The sequence below is a fragment of the Xiphophorus hellerii genome, chromosome 3, assembly GCF_003331165.1.
Source record: "Xiphophorus hellerii strain 12219 chromosome 3, Xiphophorus_hellerii-4.1, whole genome shotgun sequence".
NCBI classification, from domain to species: domain Eukaryota; kingdom Metazoa; phylum Chordata; class Actinopteri; order Cyprinodontiformes; family Poeciliidae; genus Xiphophorus; species Xiphophorus hellerii.
The window spans coordinates 32,610,039-32,627,012 of record NC_045674.1 but is presented as its reverse complement, the minus strand read 5'-3'; the positions used below and the strand labels follow the sequence as shown (position 1 = coordinate 32,627,012).

Below are 16,974 nucleotides of genomic sequence, written 5' to 3'. Positions count from 1 at the left end.
TTTCTTCAAAAATCATTTTAAATCATATTAAATATGAAATAGGTAAATATTCACCTCCTATAAGTCAATATTTAGTAGATGAGCTTTTGGCTGTTAAAACAGCACAGAGTATGTGTGAATTGGTGTTGTTAAATATATAAAGCATATATATATATCAGAGATACAATGAAAACTTTAGTTATATTATATCTCTGGTTAAGGGGCAGTGGGAATGTGTTAGGATACACCCACAACCATTTCATTAGTATTATTAACTCAAATATATGATGAAATAATAATCAAATTTTATGTATTGATTTAATTTATTTCCTAAGGTGTCCCTCTTGCTTCATCCAAATACTGAAATGATTTTATAGACTTGTAAGAATAAACTAAATCTAAATTAACCATGTTGTCTGATTTAAAGGCAGAGTGTGTTTGGAATCAGTTTCAGAATATGACTCGCATTTGGGACGCATCTGGACAAACTTCTTACAGGCACTCTTTAATTTTGCTTGCTTTGACTTAAACAATCCACCCTCTTCTCCTCAACTATCTCCACACCCTTCAACACAAAGTCAAAGAGAGATGGGCAGATTTTCGGTAGAGGATAAGAGACACCTTGTGGTCTCACAGGTCTATTGCACATTGTTTTATAGGTCTGTCTCTTGTTTTTAGAGGGCTTTAAAGCTTCACCTTTCACATCTTCTAAGAGGCTTTAAACAGAGCATGCATGGCATAGCATAGATTGTTTTCTATGAAAGGAGCAGTTTTTAGCAGTGATGATATGAAGCTACAGAGATTTAAACTGACGAGCATTGATATTGCTGTTGTGGACACCATTTTCTTCAATTCTTTGTATCTCTGGTCTTTTTTGAAGAGCAGCTTTCATGTTTTGTTTTTTTTGAAGATCCACTGATGCCTCTGAGTTGGAAGCCCCCAGGGACTCTGCACATCACCAGACAAGGCTCATTAATGTCATGGTTTCTTTTCATTTGATGCTATTTTTACAGCTCAAGTCCACTGCCTGTCCTTTTACTGCTTCAGTTTGTGACAACATGTCATCTGTCCAAACTCGCTCCTCAAAGCACTGATCAACAACAAATAAGCCACACCTCAATGGCTGCTTGAAACAGCAGTGACAAACACACCTACTGTACTACAAAACATATTTCCATAATTAGAAAAGGCTTTTTGTAAGATGGTGGGAGAGTGTAAAGAAAACTGTGTGAAGTGTGAAGTACTCCTCCATCTTGCCTGACTGTTCTGGGACGACAGCTCATCTGGAGTCTCATGCCCTCAGGGAGCAGTCTTGCATGTTATCGTGTTATTGCAAACAGTTGCACTTCCATTTTCTTGTTTCATTTTCTGCTCATCAGTGTTAAAACATTGAAGCATACCACCAACCATGATCTACAACAAAAAACTTAACTTTTCCTTCAAGTCAAAGGTGAAAACAGTAGTATTGTCAGTCGCAAGCACCTCATTTATGTTTGTTGTTAAACTATGAAGACAGAAATATGCCCCTGATATTCTCAGCTTGACTTTCCTGAATCCTGTTTACAAGCAGCTCTGTTTGCATCCTTGCTGGACTTTAATTTGCACAATTGCATTATTTTTTGTTTTCATGTAAGTTGAAGTTAAGCTTATTTCTTCCTCCCTTTTTATTTTGTTTAGAAAAGCTTTACACAATATCACAGGTCAGTTAGTTTTTTGAAAATGCAATAATTCTAGTAAGGTATATAAAGGAGAGTGAAAAATTGCAGACATATTTTTAGGACACTGCGATGCTAAATCTGGCTTCTGAAACAAAGCAGTGCAGCATAGCAGAATATATTTGTTTTTATCTTTGATATCAGCAAAATATATTATTTAAAAGCAAAAAAGAACATATTTTTCACAATACTGTGTATCTACATTTATGTTTCTATGTAGAAATATCTTGTATCTTGTAGGTAATCAATCCAGCAGTGTTTCCTCTTCATACCTCTGATACTGTTGTTAACACAGTTTGATCACCATCTAAGTTAGGATTTTAATAACAAAAAATTCTGTGGAATGATCAACACAATTCTGATCACCCATTCTAATAACATGGTGGTGGTCTTACATGGTGGTGGTAAGGTCTGGTGGTAGATGAGATTCACCTGAGATTCCTTTAAGTTCTTGATGTCCTGGGGTTGTTTTGGCTGACACGACTTTGCAATATTGCGTGGATATTGGCAGCAGTTCCCCTGGATTGGCAGACAGGGGTCTACATGACAACTACATGGACATCACACTCCTAGATTTCATCCCAAAGAAGAGAGGATAACTTATCAAGCTACCACTGTTGCGTTCCAAAGTGTACAGTTCAGTGCAATGCAACTCTACTTTGAGTTTCTTTTAATTCCCTAAGTATGATGAGTTGAGGAAAAAGTGGATTGCCGACATTCAACGGGATCATTTTGTGATTATGAATCACACTGAGGTCTGTAGCCGTCATTTTGTGCCAGCTAAAATGAGGGACCCATCAAACCCACAAGAACGACATCAGTTGCTAAGAAGAGCTGTTTTTGATCATTTTGAATAGAATAATATCTGTCTTCCAGTCCCTCACCCTGGTGTTTAAGAATGGTGACAGACTCTAGATTCTCCAAAGGATGGACAGGAGGAGGAAATGGAAGTTGTACATCCTGACCTTGACTAGTGCTCGTCATCTGCAGCAGATTGCTTCACTCCAGAGCCAGATGGAGGACATGGACATCAGTAACAAGTTTGGTTTTGGAAAGGTTTGCTGCCTTTTGTATATTCGAGTAAGTCAAAGTCCAAAAGGAGTCAGACAGATTATTCGACAAACTTTAGTGAATAAAAAGGATGAATGAAGCTATGTTAGCTCTTTCTGTGAAAAGCCTCCATATTTGTATTCTTTGTCTAACCTTTTCTTCTAAAGTATCATGGGATATGTATTCCACTCCATTAAAGGACCACAAAGAGTCCATTTTTGAATCTGATTCTAACTATGAAATGCTAACTAAATCTATGAAATAACAATTACAACTCAAATAGTTACTGATTTTAAATTATAATATCCCAAATGATCAGTCATAAACAAATCCTGGTTAAACAGTTTATCTAAAGTATATAGCAGCTGGAAGCACCACAATCTGCCAAACAGTTCCAACTGTCGTTCGGACAGCACACAATCTCACCAGTCCGTCACGGCCTGGAAACAGTTCTTCAATTCTTCCCAGCTTCCAGCTCTGCCTCGGAGTCTTGTCCTCTCCAATGAGCACTACATCCCCCACCTGCAGTTTGGACGACATTGGAGTGTCACAACGATGCGCTGACCTTAAGTCCAACAAGTATTACTTCCTCCATCAATTTCAGAAGTTGGTCATGAGTCTTTGCCTGTACCGCCATCTCCGTGTCATCTCTTCCTTGGTTGCTGTTGGATGGTTTGTGTCAGCTGAGAACACTATTAGAAGCAAACTATTGAGTCTTTGGCCCACTAAGAAGTGAGCAGGTGTCAGACTGTGGCTCGTCCACATCATTATGCACGTACTGTATGTTAGAGGTCTGGAATTTATTATGGCCTCTGCTTCAGTGAGAGTAGCCCACATTTCTTCTAAACTTAGTTTTGCTCTGCCGAGTACCTTTCGTAGGAATACCTTTACTGACCTAACGAATCTCTCCCAGAATCCTCCCCACCATGATGCTCATTCAGCAATGAACCTCCAGGTGAAGAAGTTTTGCAGCTGTGGATCTTTTTTTTTTTTTTTTCCATTTTTTCCTCCGAAGAGTTTTTGCGGCGCTAGTGGCTCGTATTTTTTCGACAGTAGGCAGACAGGAAGGAGGGTGAGGAGAGGGGGGAAGACATGCGGCAAAGGTCGTCGGGACCGGGAGTCGAACCCGCGACGTCCGCGTCGAGGACTAAGGCCTCCAAACGTGGGGCGTGCTAACCCCCTGCGCCACCACAACAGCTGTGGATCTTTAATGCTCTCCCAGAGTTTCTTTAAATCCTATTCAGCTCTCTTGAATTGTCTGAGTAGACCACTTTACACAAACATCTTCTTGAGGTGAGTCTTTTTAGAAGCAGCAGAATTTTTTTTGTGGACAGATCTGAAATCAGCTCTAAGTGCACTGCTCTGGTTACATCAGGTAAACAGTGCAACACATGATTTTTTCATTGAGCCTTGTTTCTGTTAAGGAGGAAAGTTATTAGGTTAGCTTAAACTTTGGAAAAAGCATGGCTCTCTTTCCCTCCTGTTAGCCCGGTCCCGATCGGATGTCGTCACGGCTGCAAAACTACGGCGAGGCACAATGACGTCACAGATCACAGAGTTTTAATTCATACAGAGCAATCGACAACAAAGCTGCAGAGATACAGAGATATACATTTTATACAGACAAAGGGAAAACAGACAACACGAAACACAAGAGACAGACAAAGGCGCCCACGTGGAGAAAAGATGGACAAAAAACTCAGAGACTCTCCGGTGCTGACCTGGAATTTTAACTAAAGAGGCGTTTCCCTATTTAATATATGCAAAGAAGGCGGTCTGTTTTTCAACCACTCAGCGACCTGTTACAGCCCCCCTTAGAGCTCAGCTTCGAAGGTGCTCTGTTTTTTGTCCAAGCAAACCGGAGGGAAAACCCCCCAGTCCTGCTATAAATCTCGCCGACTCCCACATTCCAGCTGCCGTTTCCATGGAGATGCTAATTTTATAGCTTTTGTATGCTCTTAAACAGACAGTGGAAGGCGTCTGCTTGTCTCCTCGGGCCTCTTTCGAAGGGTCACACAAAGCCTGTTTTTTCAAATACGAGTGATTAACACATGTTGGAAGATTAACTGCATTAAACACCAAAATAATCATTTTTCCTTTACATTTCTTTACATAAAGCAGCCCTGCAAAGTGACCTCAAATGGTGGGGATTCTGTTATTCTATTTTTTGGCAGTGGTGCTGTAGTCTGTTGTCCCGCCTTAGTGTTGAATTTCTTACAAAATGTGCATCTTGGCACAACTTTCTTGACCACTTGGCATGCTCTGACAATCCAGTATCTTTCTCTAGTTTACACTAAGGTGTCTTGTAAAGCTACATGCATCATTTTCTCATGGCCACACTGCATCAACATTTCTGTGTATCTGTGCTGACCAGGTAAAATCCATGGGTGTCTTTCTCTGTATGAAAGATCGGATTGTTGCAGCCTTCCTCCAACAGAAAGCAGCTCATCCTCATCTAGAAATGGTGTCAGTTCTTGGATTTTAGAGTCGGTGTTGAGGCAGTTATCTTGCTTCAGCATGTCAATTTCTGACTTGAAACATTGAATCTTAGTCACTTTTATCCAGTGTTTTTCTACCTTTTCCAACTCTTCGGTTGTCAGCTCACCACTGATTTTTTTTTTCACTTGAGCGGGCATTTGTGATAAGACACCTTATCCAGACTGTCACTCTGAGCACTGTTCTTAATTTGCTGTATTTCTCCAGATATAACACTGGTTTTAAGAATTCTGCATCTTGATTGACCAGGTGTACTGCAACCTGGTATTTGGACCTCATTTTAGAACTCACCTCATCTTCTTGAACAGGTTCCTGAATGTTTTCTGACTGATTAGGTAATGTTAGGGTTGCAAGGTCCATTCCACCATAATGCGCCCTGCATCTGATCCTGGACAGACAACCCTCTGGTGGGAAGATCAGCTGGATTGATTCTCCCTTGGCAATGCGACCATCCTGTGGATCAGTTAGAGACTGGATTTCTGTAACTCTGTTGGACACAAACTGCTTCCAGCTGCCAGCAGAGCTTTGGATCCAATACAGCACTATCATAGAGTCTGTCCATAAATTTAGCTGATTTTGGTCTAGGTGAAGAGCTTTAATGAGCGTGTTCCCAAACCTGGCAGCTATTACAGCTCCCATTAGCTGCAGCTGTGGCAGTGTCATCCTTTTAAGTGGAGCCATCCTGGATGCCACCAGACTCATTGTCATTTCCCCTTCCTTAGTTGTTCCTTGCAGATAGGCAACTGCACTGTAGGCTCGTTCACTTGAGTCACAAAACACGTGTAACTTTATGTCCTGACTGTTCAGTTGTTGCATGTCCATTTTGGGATTGCCAGCTGGTGCAGTTGAGGGAGCTCTGAACACCACTGCTGCCACTTCTTTGTCAAGTCAGGTGGCAGTTCTTCATCCCTCTTTACTCCTTTCTCCCACATTTCTTGAAACTGAATCTTAATTCTGATGGTGAAAGGAGTCAAGAAGCCTAATGGATCAAAGATGCGAGCAGATGACTGCAGGACGCTGCCTTTTGTGTTCGTTTTCTCTTTCAGAATGTCCAGCAATCCTCTGAGGTGGAACACAAAATCACCCATTACTGGTCCCCACTAAGCCCAGAACCTTTAGCACTGATCCACATGTCTCTGGCTGTGTAGTGCAGTTTATTGAATTTCCTTGTCATATTTCTTTGAGCTCAGCCGAGTTCATTATCCATTTACATAGCTCAATTTCATCAGCAGACATAGTGTTCTTTGTTGTGGTAGTAACTGTGAAGGCCTCTTTCAACTCACTTTAACTTAAAATTAAGTCATAGAGAGATGAGTTGATGGTTTCTACCGCTTCTGGTTCTTCTCACTGGTATTGTCTCAGATGTTTCCTTATTGTAGCTGCTAGTAAGAATGGGCTTGATGAAGCTCCCAACACCACTCTTGTCATTCTGAGCACAAGCAAATGTTCATCTGTGTAGGTGGTCCTGAGAACCACAGAAATTTCTCTGATAGCAATATTTGCAGAAATGCTCTTTTAATGTTAGCAATATGATGTAGCCTGAACTTGAGCAGAACATTCATCAGGTCTGTGTTTAGATTAGGGCTTGTTATGCGAGAGTCATTCATGGATGAGCTTTCATCTTCATGAGAAGAAGCATCAAACATACTTAGCGTTGTTGCCCTGTCTTCTCATCACTGCATGATGAGGCAGATAGTGTGTCACACTGCTTGCCACAATTTCTTCTCTTGGCATCTCCTCAGCCATTCCTTCCTTTAAGTAGTTCTCCACTACTTCATGGTATCTGTTGTACAGCACAACATCTTTTTTTAGTTATCTTTTCAAACTCATCAGTCTTTTGCAATGTGGTAGTTGTCTTGGAGGGGGAGGAGTAAGTTTGTTGCCATGGGAACTCCACTTGGTAATGTCCATCCTTAAAAATGGAAGTTTCCTCAAATCGTTGCAATACTTCCAGATCTTCTGGGCTCTGTGGCTTCTCATTTGTGATTCCCAGGGACTCAAGTTCCCAGAATGCATGGAGCTGTCTTCATTGTTGGGTGTCTTCATGCACATTGAATAGAATATGCATGCATGTTTTTTCTGACAAATTGGACATTACTACTGGGCCTAGGATCGCCCAACCAAAGCACTCTCAAGAGCTACCAAACTCTCTGTAAGTCTCTCTATACGGCCTGTTAGTATTTGTCAGTGATATGTATATATATATAAACTTGTCTCACTTTCAAAGAGCTTGGTTACTGTGAATATCAGTCTCGTATTGGCTCCAAACTTCTTGCCATAAGCTGACATCTCCGTTGAATTTGTCAACTATTGGTTGAGGCATTACTGTTGCATTACTGTGCTGTGTGGAGTTTGTGTTGATCTCATTCACTTGCGCCTGTGTGGGCTCTATACTCACAATTTCCAAATGTGCAAAGCTTATCAATCGCTTTGCACATTTGTTCATACTGATTATGCTGTCGTTATACTCCTCTGCGAGTTCCCCCTCCACCTCCACTTCGTCCAGTGGAGTGTGCTCCTCAATAGGGCAGTTCAGTCCCCCTTTGCCATTAGCACAGTCACCTTTTCTTGCACACATCCGACGTCCGGGTTATCCTTTAATAATTCACTATCAATCTGTTTCAGTAGTTGCATAGTGGAACTCTGTATTGTCCAGTGCTTTCTCCTTGTTCTTTCAATATGCTGTTCTCCACTGTCCTGTCGCCCCATGCCGCTTTCATGTTCGTCAGCCATAGCTCCTGCGTCCATTTTTTTGGCACCAAAAAATTTTGTATATTCAGCTAATTCAAAAACGAAAAAGAGTCAGGTGGATTATTCAGTTTGAGACAAATTGGCAAACTGTCAATTTTTCTGTAACCGATTTTGATAATTTCTTCATTGATTCCTCCCATCAAACAGGGTGTAGCTGACAATCTTAAGAGACCTATCGTCATCTCTGAACTCACTGAGGCAGTCAAGTCCCTGCAGGGGAGCAATGGTCCGGGCTCTGAGGAGTATGCTTGTGAGTTTTATAGAATATTTTGGGACAAGCTTCTCCACTACTTTTAGAGGGATACAATGAATCTTTGACCTCTGTGCACCTACCTCAGACTCTTAATGAGGCAGTTATTATTTTACTTACAAATTTGGTTTCCTGACTTGGAAACTCTATTCTGACCCCGATACCTCAAATAATATTAAATCTGACTATTTTTCAATCAATCAATCAATCAAGTTTATTTGTATAGCACATTTCAGCAACAAGGTAGTTCAAAGTAAGTGCTGTACATCATAAAAACACACACACACAAAAGAAAACACAAAGAACAATTGTCAATTGCCATGGTTACAGATCAGGATGTTGATTAATTTTTCATTCATGATGTTTCAAAAGCAACTCTAAAAGCCCAGATTTGTTCCTTTAATTGGGGCTTTTAGTCCAGATTAAAGGAGGTCTGTGTTTTGGCTGTTTTACAATTTTCTGGAAGTTTGTCTCAATGACTCAACATGTCAGGGCTGCCCATTAATCCATTATAATTTGCTTTAACAGTTGAACCCCTCATAATTGTGCTCAGATCTATTTTTTGTATTAACTTTTATAGATTTCTATTCCGGCTGTTCTTACCACTGTAGATTTGGTCAGCTGTTAGGCTATAAGATTCAGCAAGAGTGAATTGTTTCTGGTTAATGCTTTAGCTAACAGTTGCCCATTGCACATGTTACCATTTAGGGTCATAAATCAGAGCTTTACCTACTTAGAAATCCAGGTTACACGTGAATACAAGGATCTTTTCAAAGCTAACTATTCCCGTTTATTGTTGCATGTTAGGGAAGACTAAAGTTGTCGAAACAAAGTTTTTGATTGTGGTGAAAGGGTATGGCCAGTCCTCAAAGTTTGACATCTCACTATGAAACTTGGAAATTTTATATCTCCTAACTGGAAACTCACTGAGACACAAAACCTTCTGAGATTGATCCCCATCTGATCCCCTACTCAGTGGTTATATTATGAGACCATAAGCCTTGCCCATGGACAACAGGAAGTATAATGTTTTACTTTGAAAAGTCCCTACTTGATCCCTGTGACCTAATCAAAATGACACCATGTTCAGTGATGCTTAGCTGCTTCCTGTGACTCAATGGTCAGTCAATTTTTCAACAAACTGAAATCAAACCTGGACCATGTAGCTCAGTTAGCCTCAAAAAGGTTTTTAATAAACAAGTATGCGCATGGGAAAACTGGAGATATAAGGAAACGCAAAAGAAATTGCAGGAAAGCAGAGAGGAAATGGAGGAAAAAATAAATTGACAATTGACTACCAAACAATGCGCAAACAACTTAAAATATACAACTCTGCTGGCTGAAATTCAAGAAATGAATATTTTTCCAAAACAATTAACAGTCACAAAAATAATCCCAGTTATGTTTTTCACCATTGATAATCTGATTAGTCCTAACTTTACTGCTTATTCACAGACTCCAACTGACTTTCTTTGTGAACAGTTTTTCAAATCACTTCAGAGGAAATACCAAGTCAATTAGAGCTAGCATTTTATCTGAGTAAAATACTGTTTTTAAATCTACTGAATGTTTGTTTTTACCTCTGGAAACACTGGACAACTATCCTGTGGTTGGTACAGAGATGCTCTGTAAAGTTTTTTCTCAAGTCAAACCAACCACCTGCCCATTGGACCCAATTCTATCATTACTTTTTTATTCACTTTATAGATTTTTTTTTAGTATGAAATTTTAGATATTGTAAATTGCTCTTTTCAGATGGGTGTCTTCCCCACTCCCTTTAAAATGGCAGAGGGAAAGCCCCTTCTGAAGAAGAGAAATCTGGATCCTAATGTTTTAGAACTTACCATTTTTAAGCAACATTTTAAAAATGCTTCTTTTTATTCAATGAAGTAATTTTTTTAATTACACTGGTATTTTAGAAAAGTACCAATCTTGCGCTGAGCTGTAAGGGCCGTTCGATGCTGCTTGCAGCTTTATTGGTTTTGTCTATCATTTGACTATTTTGAAGAAAAAAATATGATTCTATTAATCTCCTTGTGGATTAATAAAAATATTTAGAATTCAGAATTTCTACAGATACTAATTTTTCTCCAGTTCTTTAGCTTATTATAAATGTTGAAAATTGACCTGATCATGCAAATCAGATTAACCATATCACATCTGCAGACAGAAGGAACTACATAATTAAATTGTAATAACTGATTATGCAGTTTTATAGTGCTTAGAATGATTTTCTGTGTGTTTAGCAAATAACTCTTGGTAATGGTACTGCAGTACAATGGCCTATTCAGAGAAAAGGGCTGATGTAATGGAAACGTAGAGTGGAGTAGGTATAAGTGGGAACTCATACTCCCTTCTCACTCCTGCCTTTCCAACAGTAACGGCCTACCTTCAAAGCAGTAGACATTAAGACCATCAAGTGCTACTAAGTGAGATCAGCAACAAGCTATTGTGGCACAACTTAACAACCAGATGGATATTTCTGATGCTCCGAGAGACAGTGTTGATGTGTATAGCATACAACATTTACCAGATAGTAGTAGACTCTGAAGGTTTTTATGCTAGTCATATACTGTTTTTCACAACAATTCTCGTTTAGACAGACAGATAGAAACTTTATTAATCCCCTGGGGATTTCCCTCAGGGAAATTGTAGTTCCCACACAGCACCCATATGTCAAATACTTAAATTAACAGGGGTTTTTTTGTTTTGTTTTTTAAAATCCATTAACAGCCCTATCCTATAGTTAATCTGTTTCTGTTTCAGACTTGTCCCCATCTTGTTTTTCCAGGCTCCAGCGAGAAATTGAAGAGTTTAATTGCAGAAATGGTCAGAAATGTAAAGCCAGGTGGTAATACTTGTGGAATAATTAATATAAACCTGGCTGTTTGTTGATGTTTTATCCAAAGTCAAAGTCATAACAGAATGTGAGTGGAACGGGCAGCTGGCTGTCTCTGGACCAAGCGAAGTGTGCAGCAGGAGAGGCTGCAAGCAGCACCGCATAATGGGACCTGATCAGAAGCTTAGGTCACTGCCATCTCAAATCCAGTCATTGCACTGCAGACATCAGCCTTAACTCACCTCAGATTAGAGGCTGGAAGCATGGCTGTAATTTGCTCTGACACCTCAAAGCAGAACCTCAGTTGTAGCATTTCAATTAGCTATCTTCTCGGGCTCACACATATCTCAGCACTAGTGTGTGCACCCTGGCCCTGAGGGCCCCACCAGGCATGAGTTTGCCCCGCTTTTCAGACATATGGCTTCTGACAGCTTGACTGGAATATTTTTTGTGCTGTTGCATCATTTTTATGGGATTTCCATCCAAATAAGTTAGTGCACGAAGGAATATATAAGAATACCAACAGCATTCACTGCCATCTACATACATCAGATTTTCAGTTGGTACTAATATAGGACTAATATATAGCTAATATAGGACTTTTGCTAAGAGTGAAATGTCTTATTGCTTTATTGTTTGCAGCTCACCCTGTGTGTTGCTGTTTTGCTACACAGAACAGCTTTTAAACCCAATCTGTTCTAAGTATTCTGATCTGAACCATGCTTAATAAAAGTCTTATGCATTCAAAGTGAAGCCATTCACTTTGTCAGATGATGAACTGAATGTGCTTTTAAGCTCTTCTGTCATTATTTGTGCAACAGTGATTCAGCCACTTATTACTCTGCTTCCATCAGACATGCACCTGCCTTTGCCTTTTCCTGTGAACATGTCGACCAGACGAGCTTGGCTGTTTTATAACGTGAAATCAGACCAATGCTTAGGTTCTTGTGATGAAAATAGAATGCATGGCACCTTTTTACACCTGGTTCACTCTAATGGTTTTCAACATAACCATGTTAACTAGCTTAATTATTTTTTTCCTGGGACTGTGATCGGTTAATGGGAGCAATATAATCTCTCCTGCTATTTCCTCATGGAACCATATCTGTTGAAGTTCTACTCAGTAAAAGTTTTTTTTTTTTTTTTAAGTATTTTAATAAGGATTTGCTGTAATCCAATTTAGCTGTGTTGCTGAATTTTTTTCCCCTTTATCACTCTTACACATGTCGGTATTACTACACAGGAAACAGGAGATGGGTCTGAGAAACTGGTTCTGTTAAAATTCCAGGGTTCCATCAATGTAGAAATTTCCATAGGTGACACTATTTCAAATCACTAAATGGTTAGATTGAGTTCCAAACGCCAGTAATTTAGAGGTCAATAAGTTATGCTTTTTTATAAGTTAGAGTTATAAGTTATGCTTGTTCAATTGTTCGGCCTTCACAGAGAAGCTGTCATTTGAAGATCAATGAAATTGGATGCAATTTCAAAACTGGTAGTGGCATCACACTACCAGTTTAGGATAGTGACATGCTTATTTTGTATGAGTGTGATCACTTATTTACCAAAATTTCAAAGTTCTAAGCACCTGTGCCTTCAGTCATTTGTTCAGTCTGTTTTTGCCAAAAGAACAGCACTTATGCCTTGTTTCCACTGAGCAGTACAGCATGGGTCTGTGCATAAAATAGTACACTATTTTATGTGTATAGTATGGTAGTACACTACCATACTATTTTATGGTAGTGTACCATAAAATAGTACACTATTTTATGGTCCAGCTTATTAAGGTGAGCATTTCCACTGCCAGTTGAACTCCAACTGGCAGGCGAGGTCAAACCCAAACGCCTAACATGGCGCCATTATAGTGCAATGACAAACGTGAGGAACTATTGTTTCTTTCTGTCTCCTAATTAATAGGGGTTATTTAACGCCAGTAGCTCCAACCTAACCCTACTGTACTATATTGTACTATGGACCAACAACCGAAGGGGGCCCAAGTAGGTCAATTGCTTTTACAATAGCAACAGACAAAATAGCAATCCACAGTGACCCATGCCATAATGCTCAGTGGAAACAAGGCATAGAAGTTTTATCTGACCAAGGTATGTAGTTCCAGCTAAAGCCTCAGTAGTGTTGACCACCTTGTCACCTCATATTTATACTCCAGGGGAACAGCAGTTTGTAGAGAGTGACACATTTCATAAAATAGTTTCAATAAAAATGTTTTGGTAATATATTTTACAGCTACTGTGAGGGGGACAACACTTTTGAATTAAAAATTGTTAAAAGCTCTTATTTTCACCATGTAATATTTTCTTGCTTTGAGTACACAAACTCTGATTAAAAATTGGATTTATGAAAATAGCTTGTTTTTGTTTTGTTGAATTGAGATACTTCCTCTTACCAAATGAAGGGGGCTTCATGTGGATGTTTCAAATTGTTTGTTATGCTACTTAATCCCTTTGACCTTTGTTTAGGTCTGGTTTTGTTAGATAGTCAAGTTAAATATCAATAACGGTTTATCACTCCTTAGAAATGAGGGACGTTAAAGGCTTCCTTTCTACCCATTGATGTCGGAAAACTGATGTTTGTTTCAAAATTTTATCTCATAAAGAAAAAAAAGACAATTAAGGCAGATTTAATTTCAGTAAATATATATACATATAATCTGAAGCAGCAATAATGCCAAATAATCAGCAATAATTTCATTAACATATATTATTCTAACTCCATTTTGTCATATTAAGCAAACCACTCATATTCAAAAAAAGACTTTTCTGCGGGTTACAACTATAGACGCGCTGCACTCTTGGATACTCCTACTTTTGTCCAGGTTTTGCATACAAATGCAGACATTGACTGCAAGTCAAACACTGGCTCAGTGGGGGTGAGACAGACAGCTGCTGACAATAATGGGCTGTCTGTTTGTAGTGAAGAGGATTGCTGGGCTCTGACCTCCATTTAGATACCCGGAGAGAGAGAGATAAAGCTCTGTGATAAGGACTCACCTTAAGCCCAGCGAGGTCACAGGCCTTCTGTCAGTCAAAGCATACATCTCAATCCCCCACACCACATGTGTCTAGTTGTGTGTGGTCTCTGAGCTCTAGGTGCTGTGTGAATCGGCAGCTACTCTTCACTGTTGGACTTTTGTTTAAATTCTTTTTTATTATGTTTCTGTTTTGTAACATTTAACAAAACAGTAACAGCCCAACCATGTCTCTGGCTCTAGACCAGTACTTCTCAAATAGTGGGGAGCACCCCCACAGAGGGGTATGGCAAAGTGTCAGGGGGAGCGCGAGAAGCAGGACTTTATAATTGTCTTTATTCATGCCTAATTGATAAACAAGCCTTCGGTCACTAGGTGGCAGTAGTGTTCAAACTAATCAACAGGCTGCCTGTTCAAGATTAGAAGTGTCTACACAGCACTTGTAAACAGAGCAGAGGGGGGGGAAACAAAAATGGAGCTAAGGATACAAGCACAGATGTTTTGAAATATAGCTACAGTCATAGAGGAGTACAGAGCCCTCTAGAGGACATGGGAAAAAAATTTCTCTTGCGTTACATCTCAAAACCTTTGCGTTCCCTTGCAATATGCTTACTGCAATATTTGCTGGTCTATTTTGTATACAGTCACAAATGTCAATTTAAAATTTCAAATATATACAGATATAAAGAGCCTCACTGCTTATGCTTAACTGTTTGGTGAAAAAAACTGATTGAAAATTGATTTATTCACTGCATGTTTATGTCTGTCTGTGTAAGGTTGAGATGGAACTGCACATGGAAAACATCTCTATAAATTATTCAGACTAAAAACACAACAGAAACACAATCAAAACTGTCAGATGACTTATTACCCGGCGATAATAATACAGAAATAGTCCAAATAGTTTGGATGTATTTTTTTTCTTTCCTACTTATGGAAAGTTTGTGTTTATATCATAGGTTTGTGTTGCATTTCTATCCTACAGAAAAAGATATTAAAAAAGATATAAAACTTCAGATATTTCACAATGAGATATTAACATACATGGAAAACTCTCACGAAAGCCTTCTAGGCTTACAGTATTCAATTAATCCGCATTAACTGATCAGTACATCATTGCGATAGAACGCAAAATCTTTTGCAAGGTAACGCAAAAGAAAAAAAAAATGTCACATGTCCCCAAGGAGGCTCCATAGAGGAGTGATGGAGAAGTTTGACAGTGACAAGAAATATGGCAGCAGAGGTAAATAAAGGAAGTATGACGGAATGTTATGGCCAGGCTAAGAGATTTTTATTTTCAAATACAGTCATAATACTGCGGAGAACCAAGTTGTATTAGCAGAATAGTTTAAATATTGGCAGAATAAAGACGCAATATTGCCGGAAGAAAGTCGTTAAATTAAAAAGCTCTGATAAAATTATATGTAACGTGACCCGCTCAGCAAATCTGGTTCTTTCTGTTAGATAAAAAGTTGGTTAAACAATCGTTTTAAAGTCCTGCTTTAAAGGGCCTGAAAATTTGCTTCTGATGTTCTAAAACATTTCATATTTACTCACTTCTTAAACCACTACCAACTATAACCTTTACAAGATTCTCAGTATTCCAGAATTTAGGTGATATGGTGAAAAGTTACCATAAAATTACGACTTTATTCTGATTCACTTAATAAACTGATTTTGGAAATTATTTTGAGACTTAGAACAACAAAACAGCAGTTTTGATAAAAAAAGGTCATACAATGCTGGAGCCAGTAGATTGTACAGATAAATGATCAAATATGAACAGATTCTCAGTAGTATTTCAATTCTGGGGAGGGAAGGGCAGTAGAGGGGCGTGAAAAAAAATTATAATCCCTGGGACGGGCATGACAGAAAATAATTGAGAAATATTGCACTAGACTCAGAAAACCTTTGCACTTTAGCTTTAGAAAATATCAGTCATGTCAGTTAGGTAAGCAAAGACACAAAATCAGCATGACTAGTGAAGGACTGCCGTTATGTGTTGTTGGCCATGGCTGAGACCTCGTCTCATGTACATTTTGTTTTCTCTATTTTTAATTGCCTCTGCTTATAAAATACTTGGAGAATATAGTCGGGTCAAATGAGACCAAAATGGAACTATTTGGAGGCCGTAGTATTCATAACATTTGGAGAACCAAAAGTACTGCGTATTACCTATATGTGGTTAATTTAACATTATCAGTTATATCATTGGCAGTGGCTCAGGAGGTTTGGGGTTTATCCTGTAACTGGTGGGTTGCCAATTTGAACCCTGCTCCATCCATCTCAGTCACTTTTTTTTTGGTGTCCTTGGTCAAGACACTACATAATCAGCCTTTATCGTACAGAAGCACAATAAAATTTGTTTCATACAGCCCATTCGATTTGTAGTGTAAAGTACTTCGGAATCCTCAGACTTGCACAATATACTGTAAGTACAGGCCATTTGCCAAAACTATCAGTGTAATAAAACAGTTTTTCTGCTGTCTTTTAAGTTTAGGTATGGATTTGTTGACACCCTGGTTTCTTTGCATATTCTCCCTGCCGTTTTGGTTCTGATCTTATTATTATGTGTTCTAGATCCAACACTCCAGAAACAAGCAGATGAAGGAAATGTTCCCAGAAGGCTTTGGGATCCACCATGCTGGCATGCTGCGGTCTGACCGTAGCCTCATGGAGAACTCGTTCTCTAAAGGCCACCTGAAAGTTTTGGTCTGCACTGCCACTTTAGCCTGGGGAGTGAACCTGCCGGCCCATGCAGTTATCATTAAGGTTCTTTCTTTTTATTTATTTTTTGTCACTGATCTGTCAAGATAATTCTAATCTGTTGCTTGTTTGTATACCCTCAGAACAAGCCTGGATGAAACTGAAATTTTAGGCTACTGAATACCCTAAGCTGCTTTTCTTT

At 39.1% G+C, this 16,974-nt stretch overlaps 1 protein-coding gene across 2 annotated transcripts in view; it reads left to right on the top strand.

Annotated features, from left to right (window-relative positions):
* Positions 1-16,974, top strand: part of ascc3 (activating signal cointegrator 1 complex subunit 3) — a 235,171-nt gene that overhangs the window by 141,392 nt on the left and 76,805 nt on the right. For both annotated transcript variants that reach the window (XM_032558087.1, XM_032558088.1), the window contains exon 15: positions 16,647-16,838. In XM_032558087.1, the coding sequence (XP_032413978.1) occupies positions 16,647-16,838 (192 nt within the window). The remainder of the gene's footprint in view (positions 1-16,646; positions 16,839-16,974) is intronic.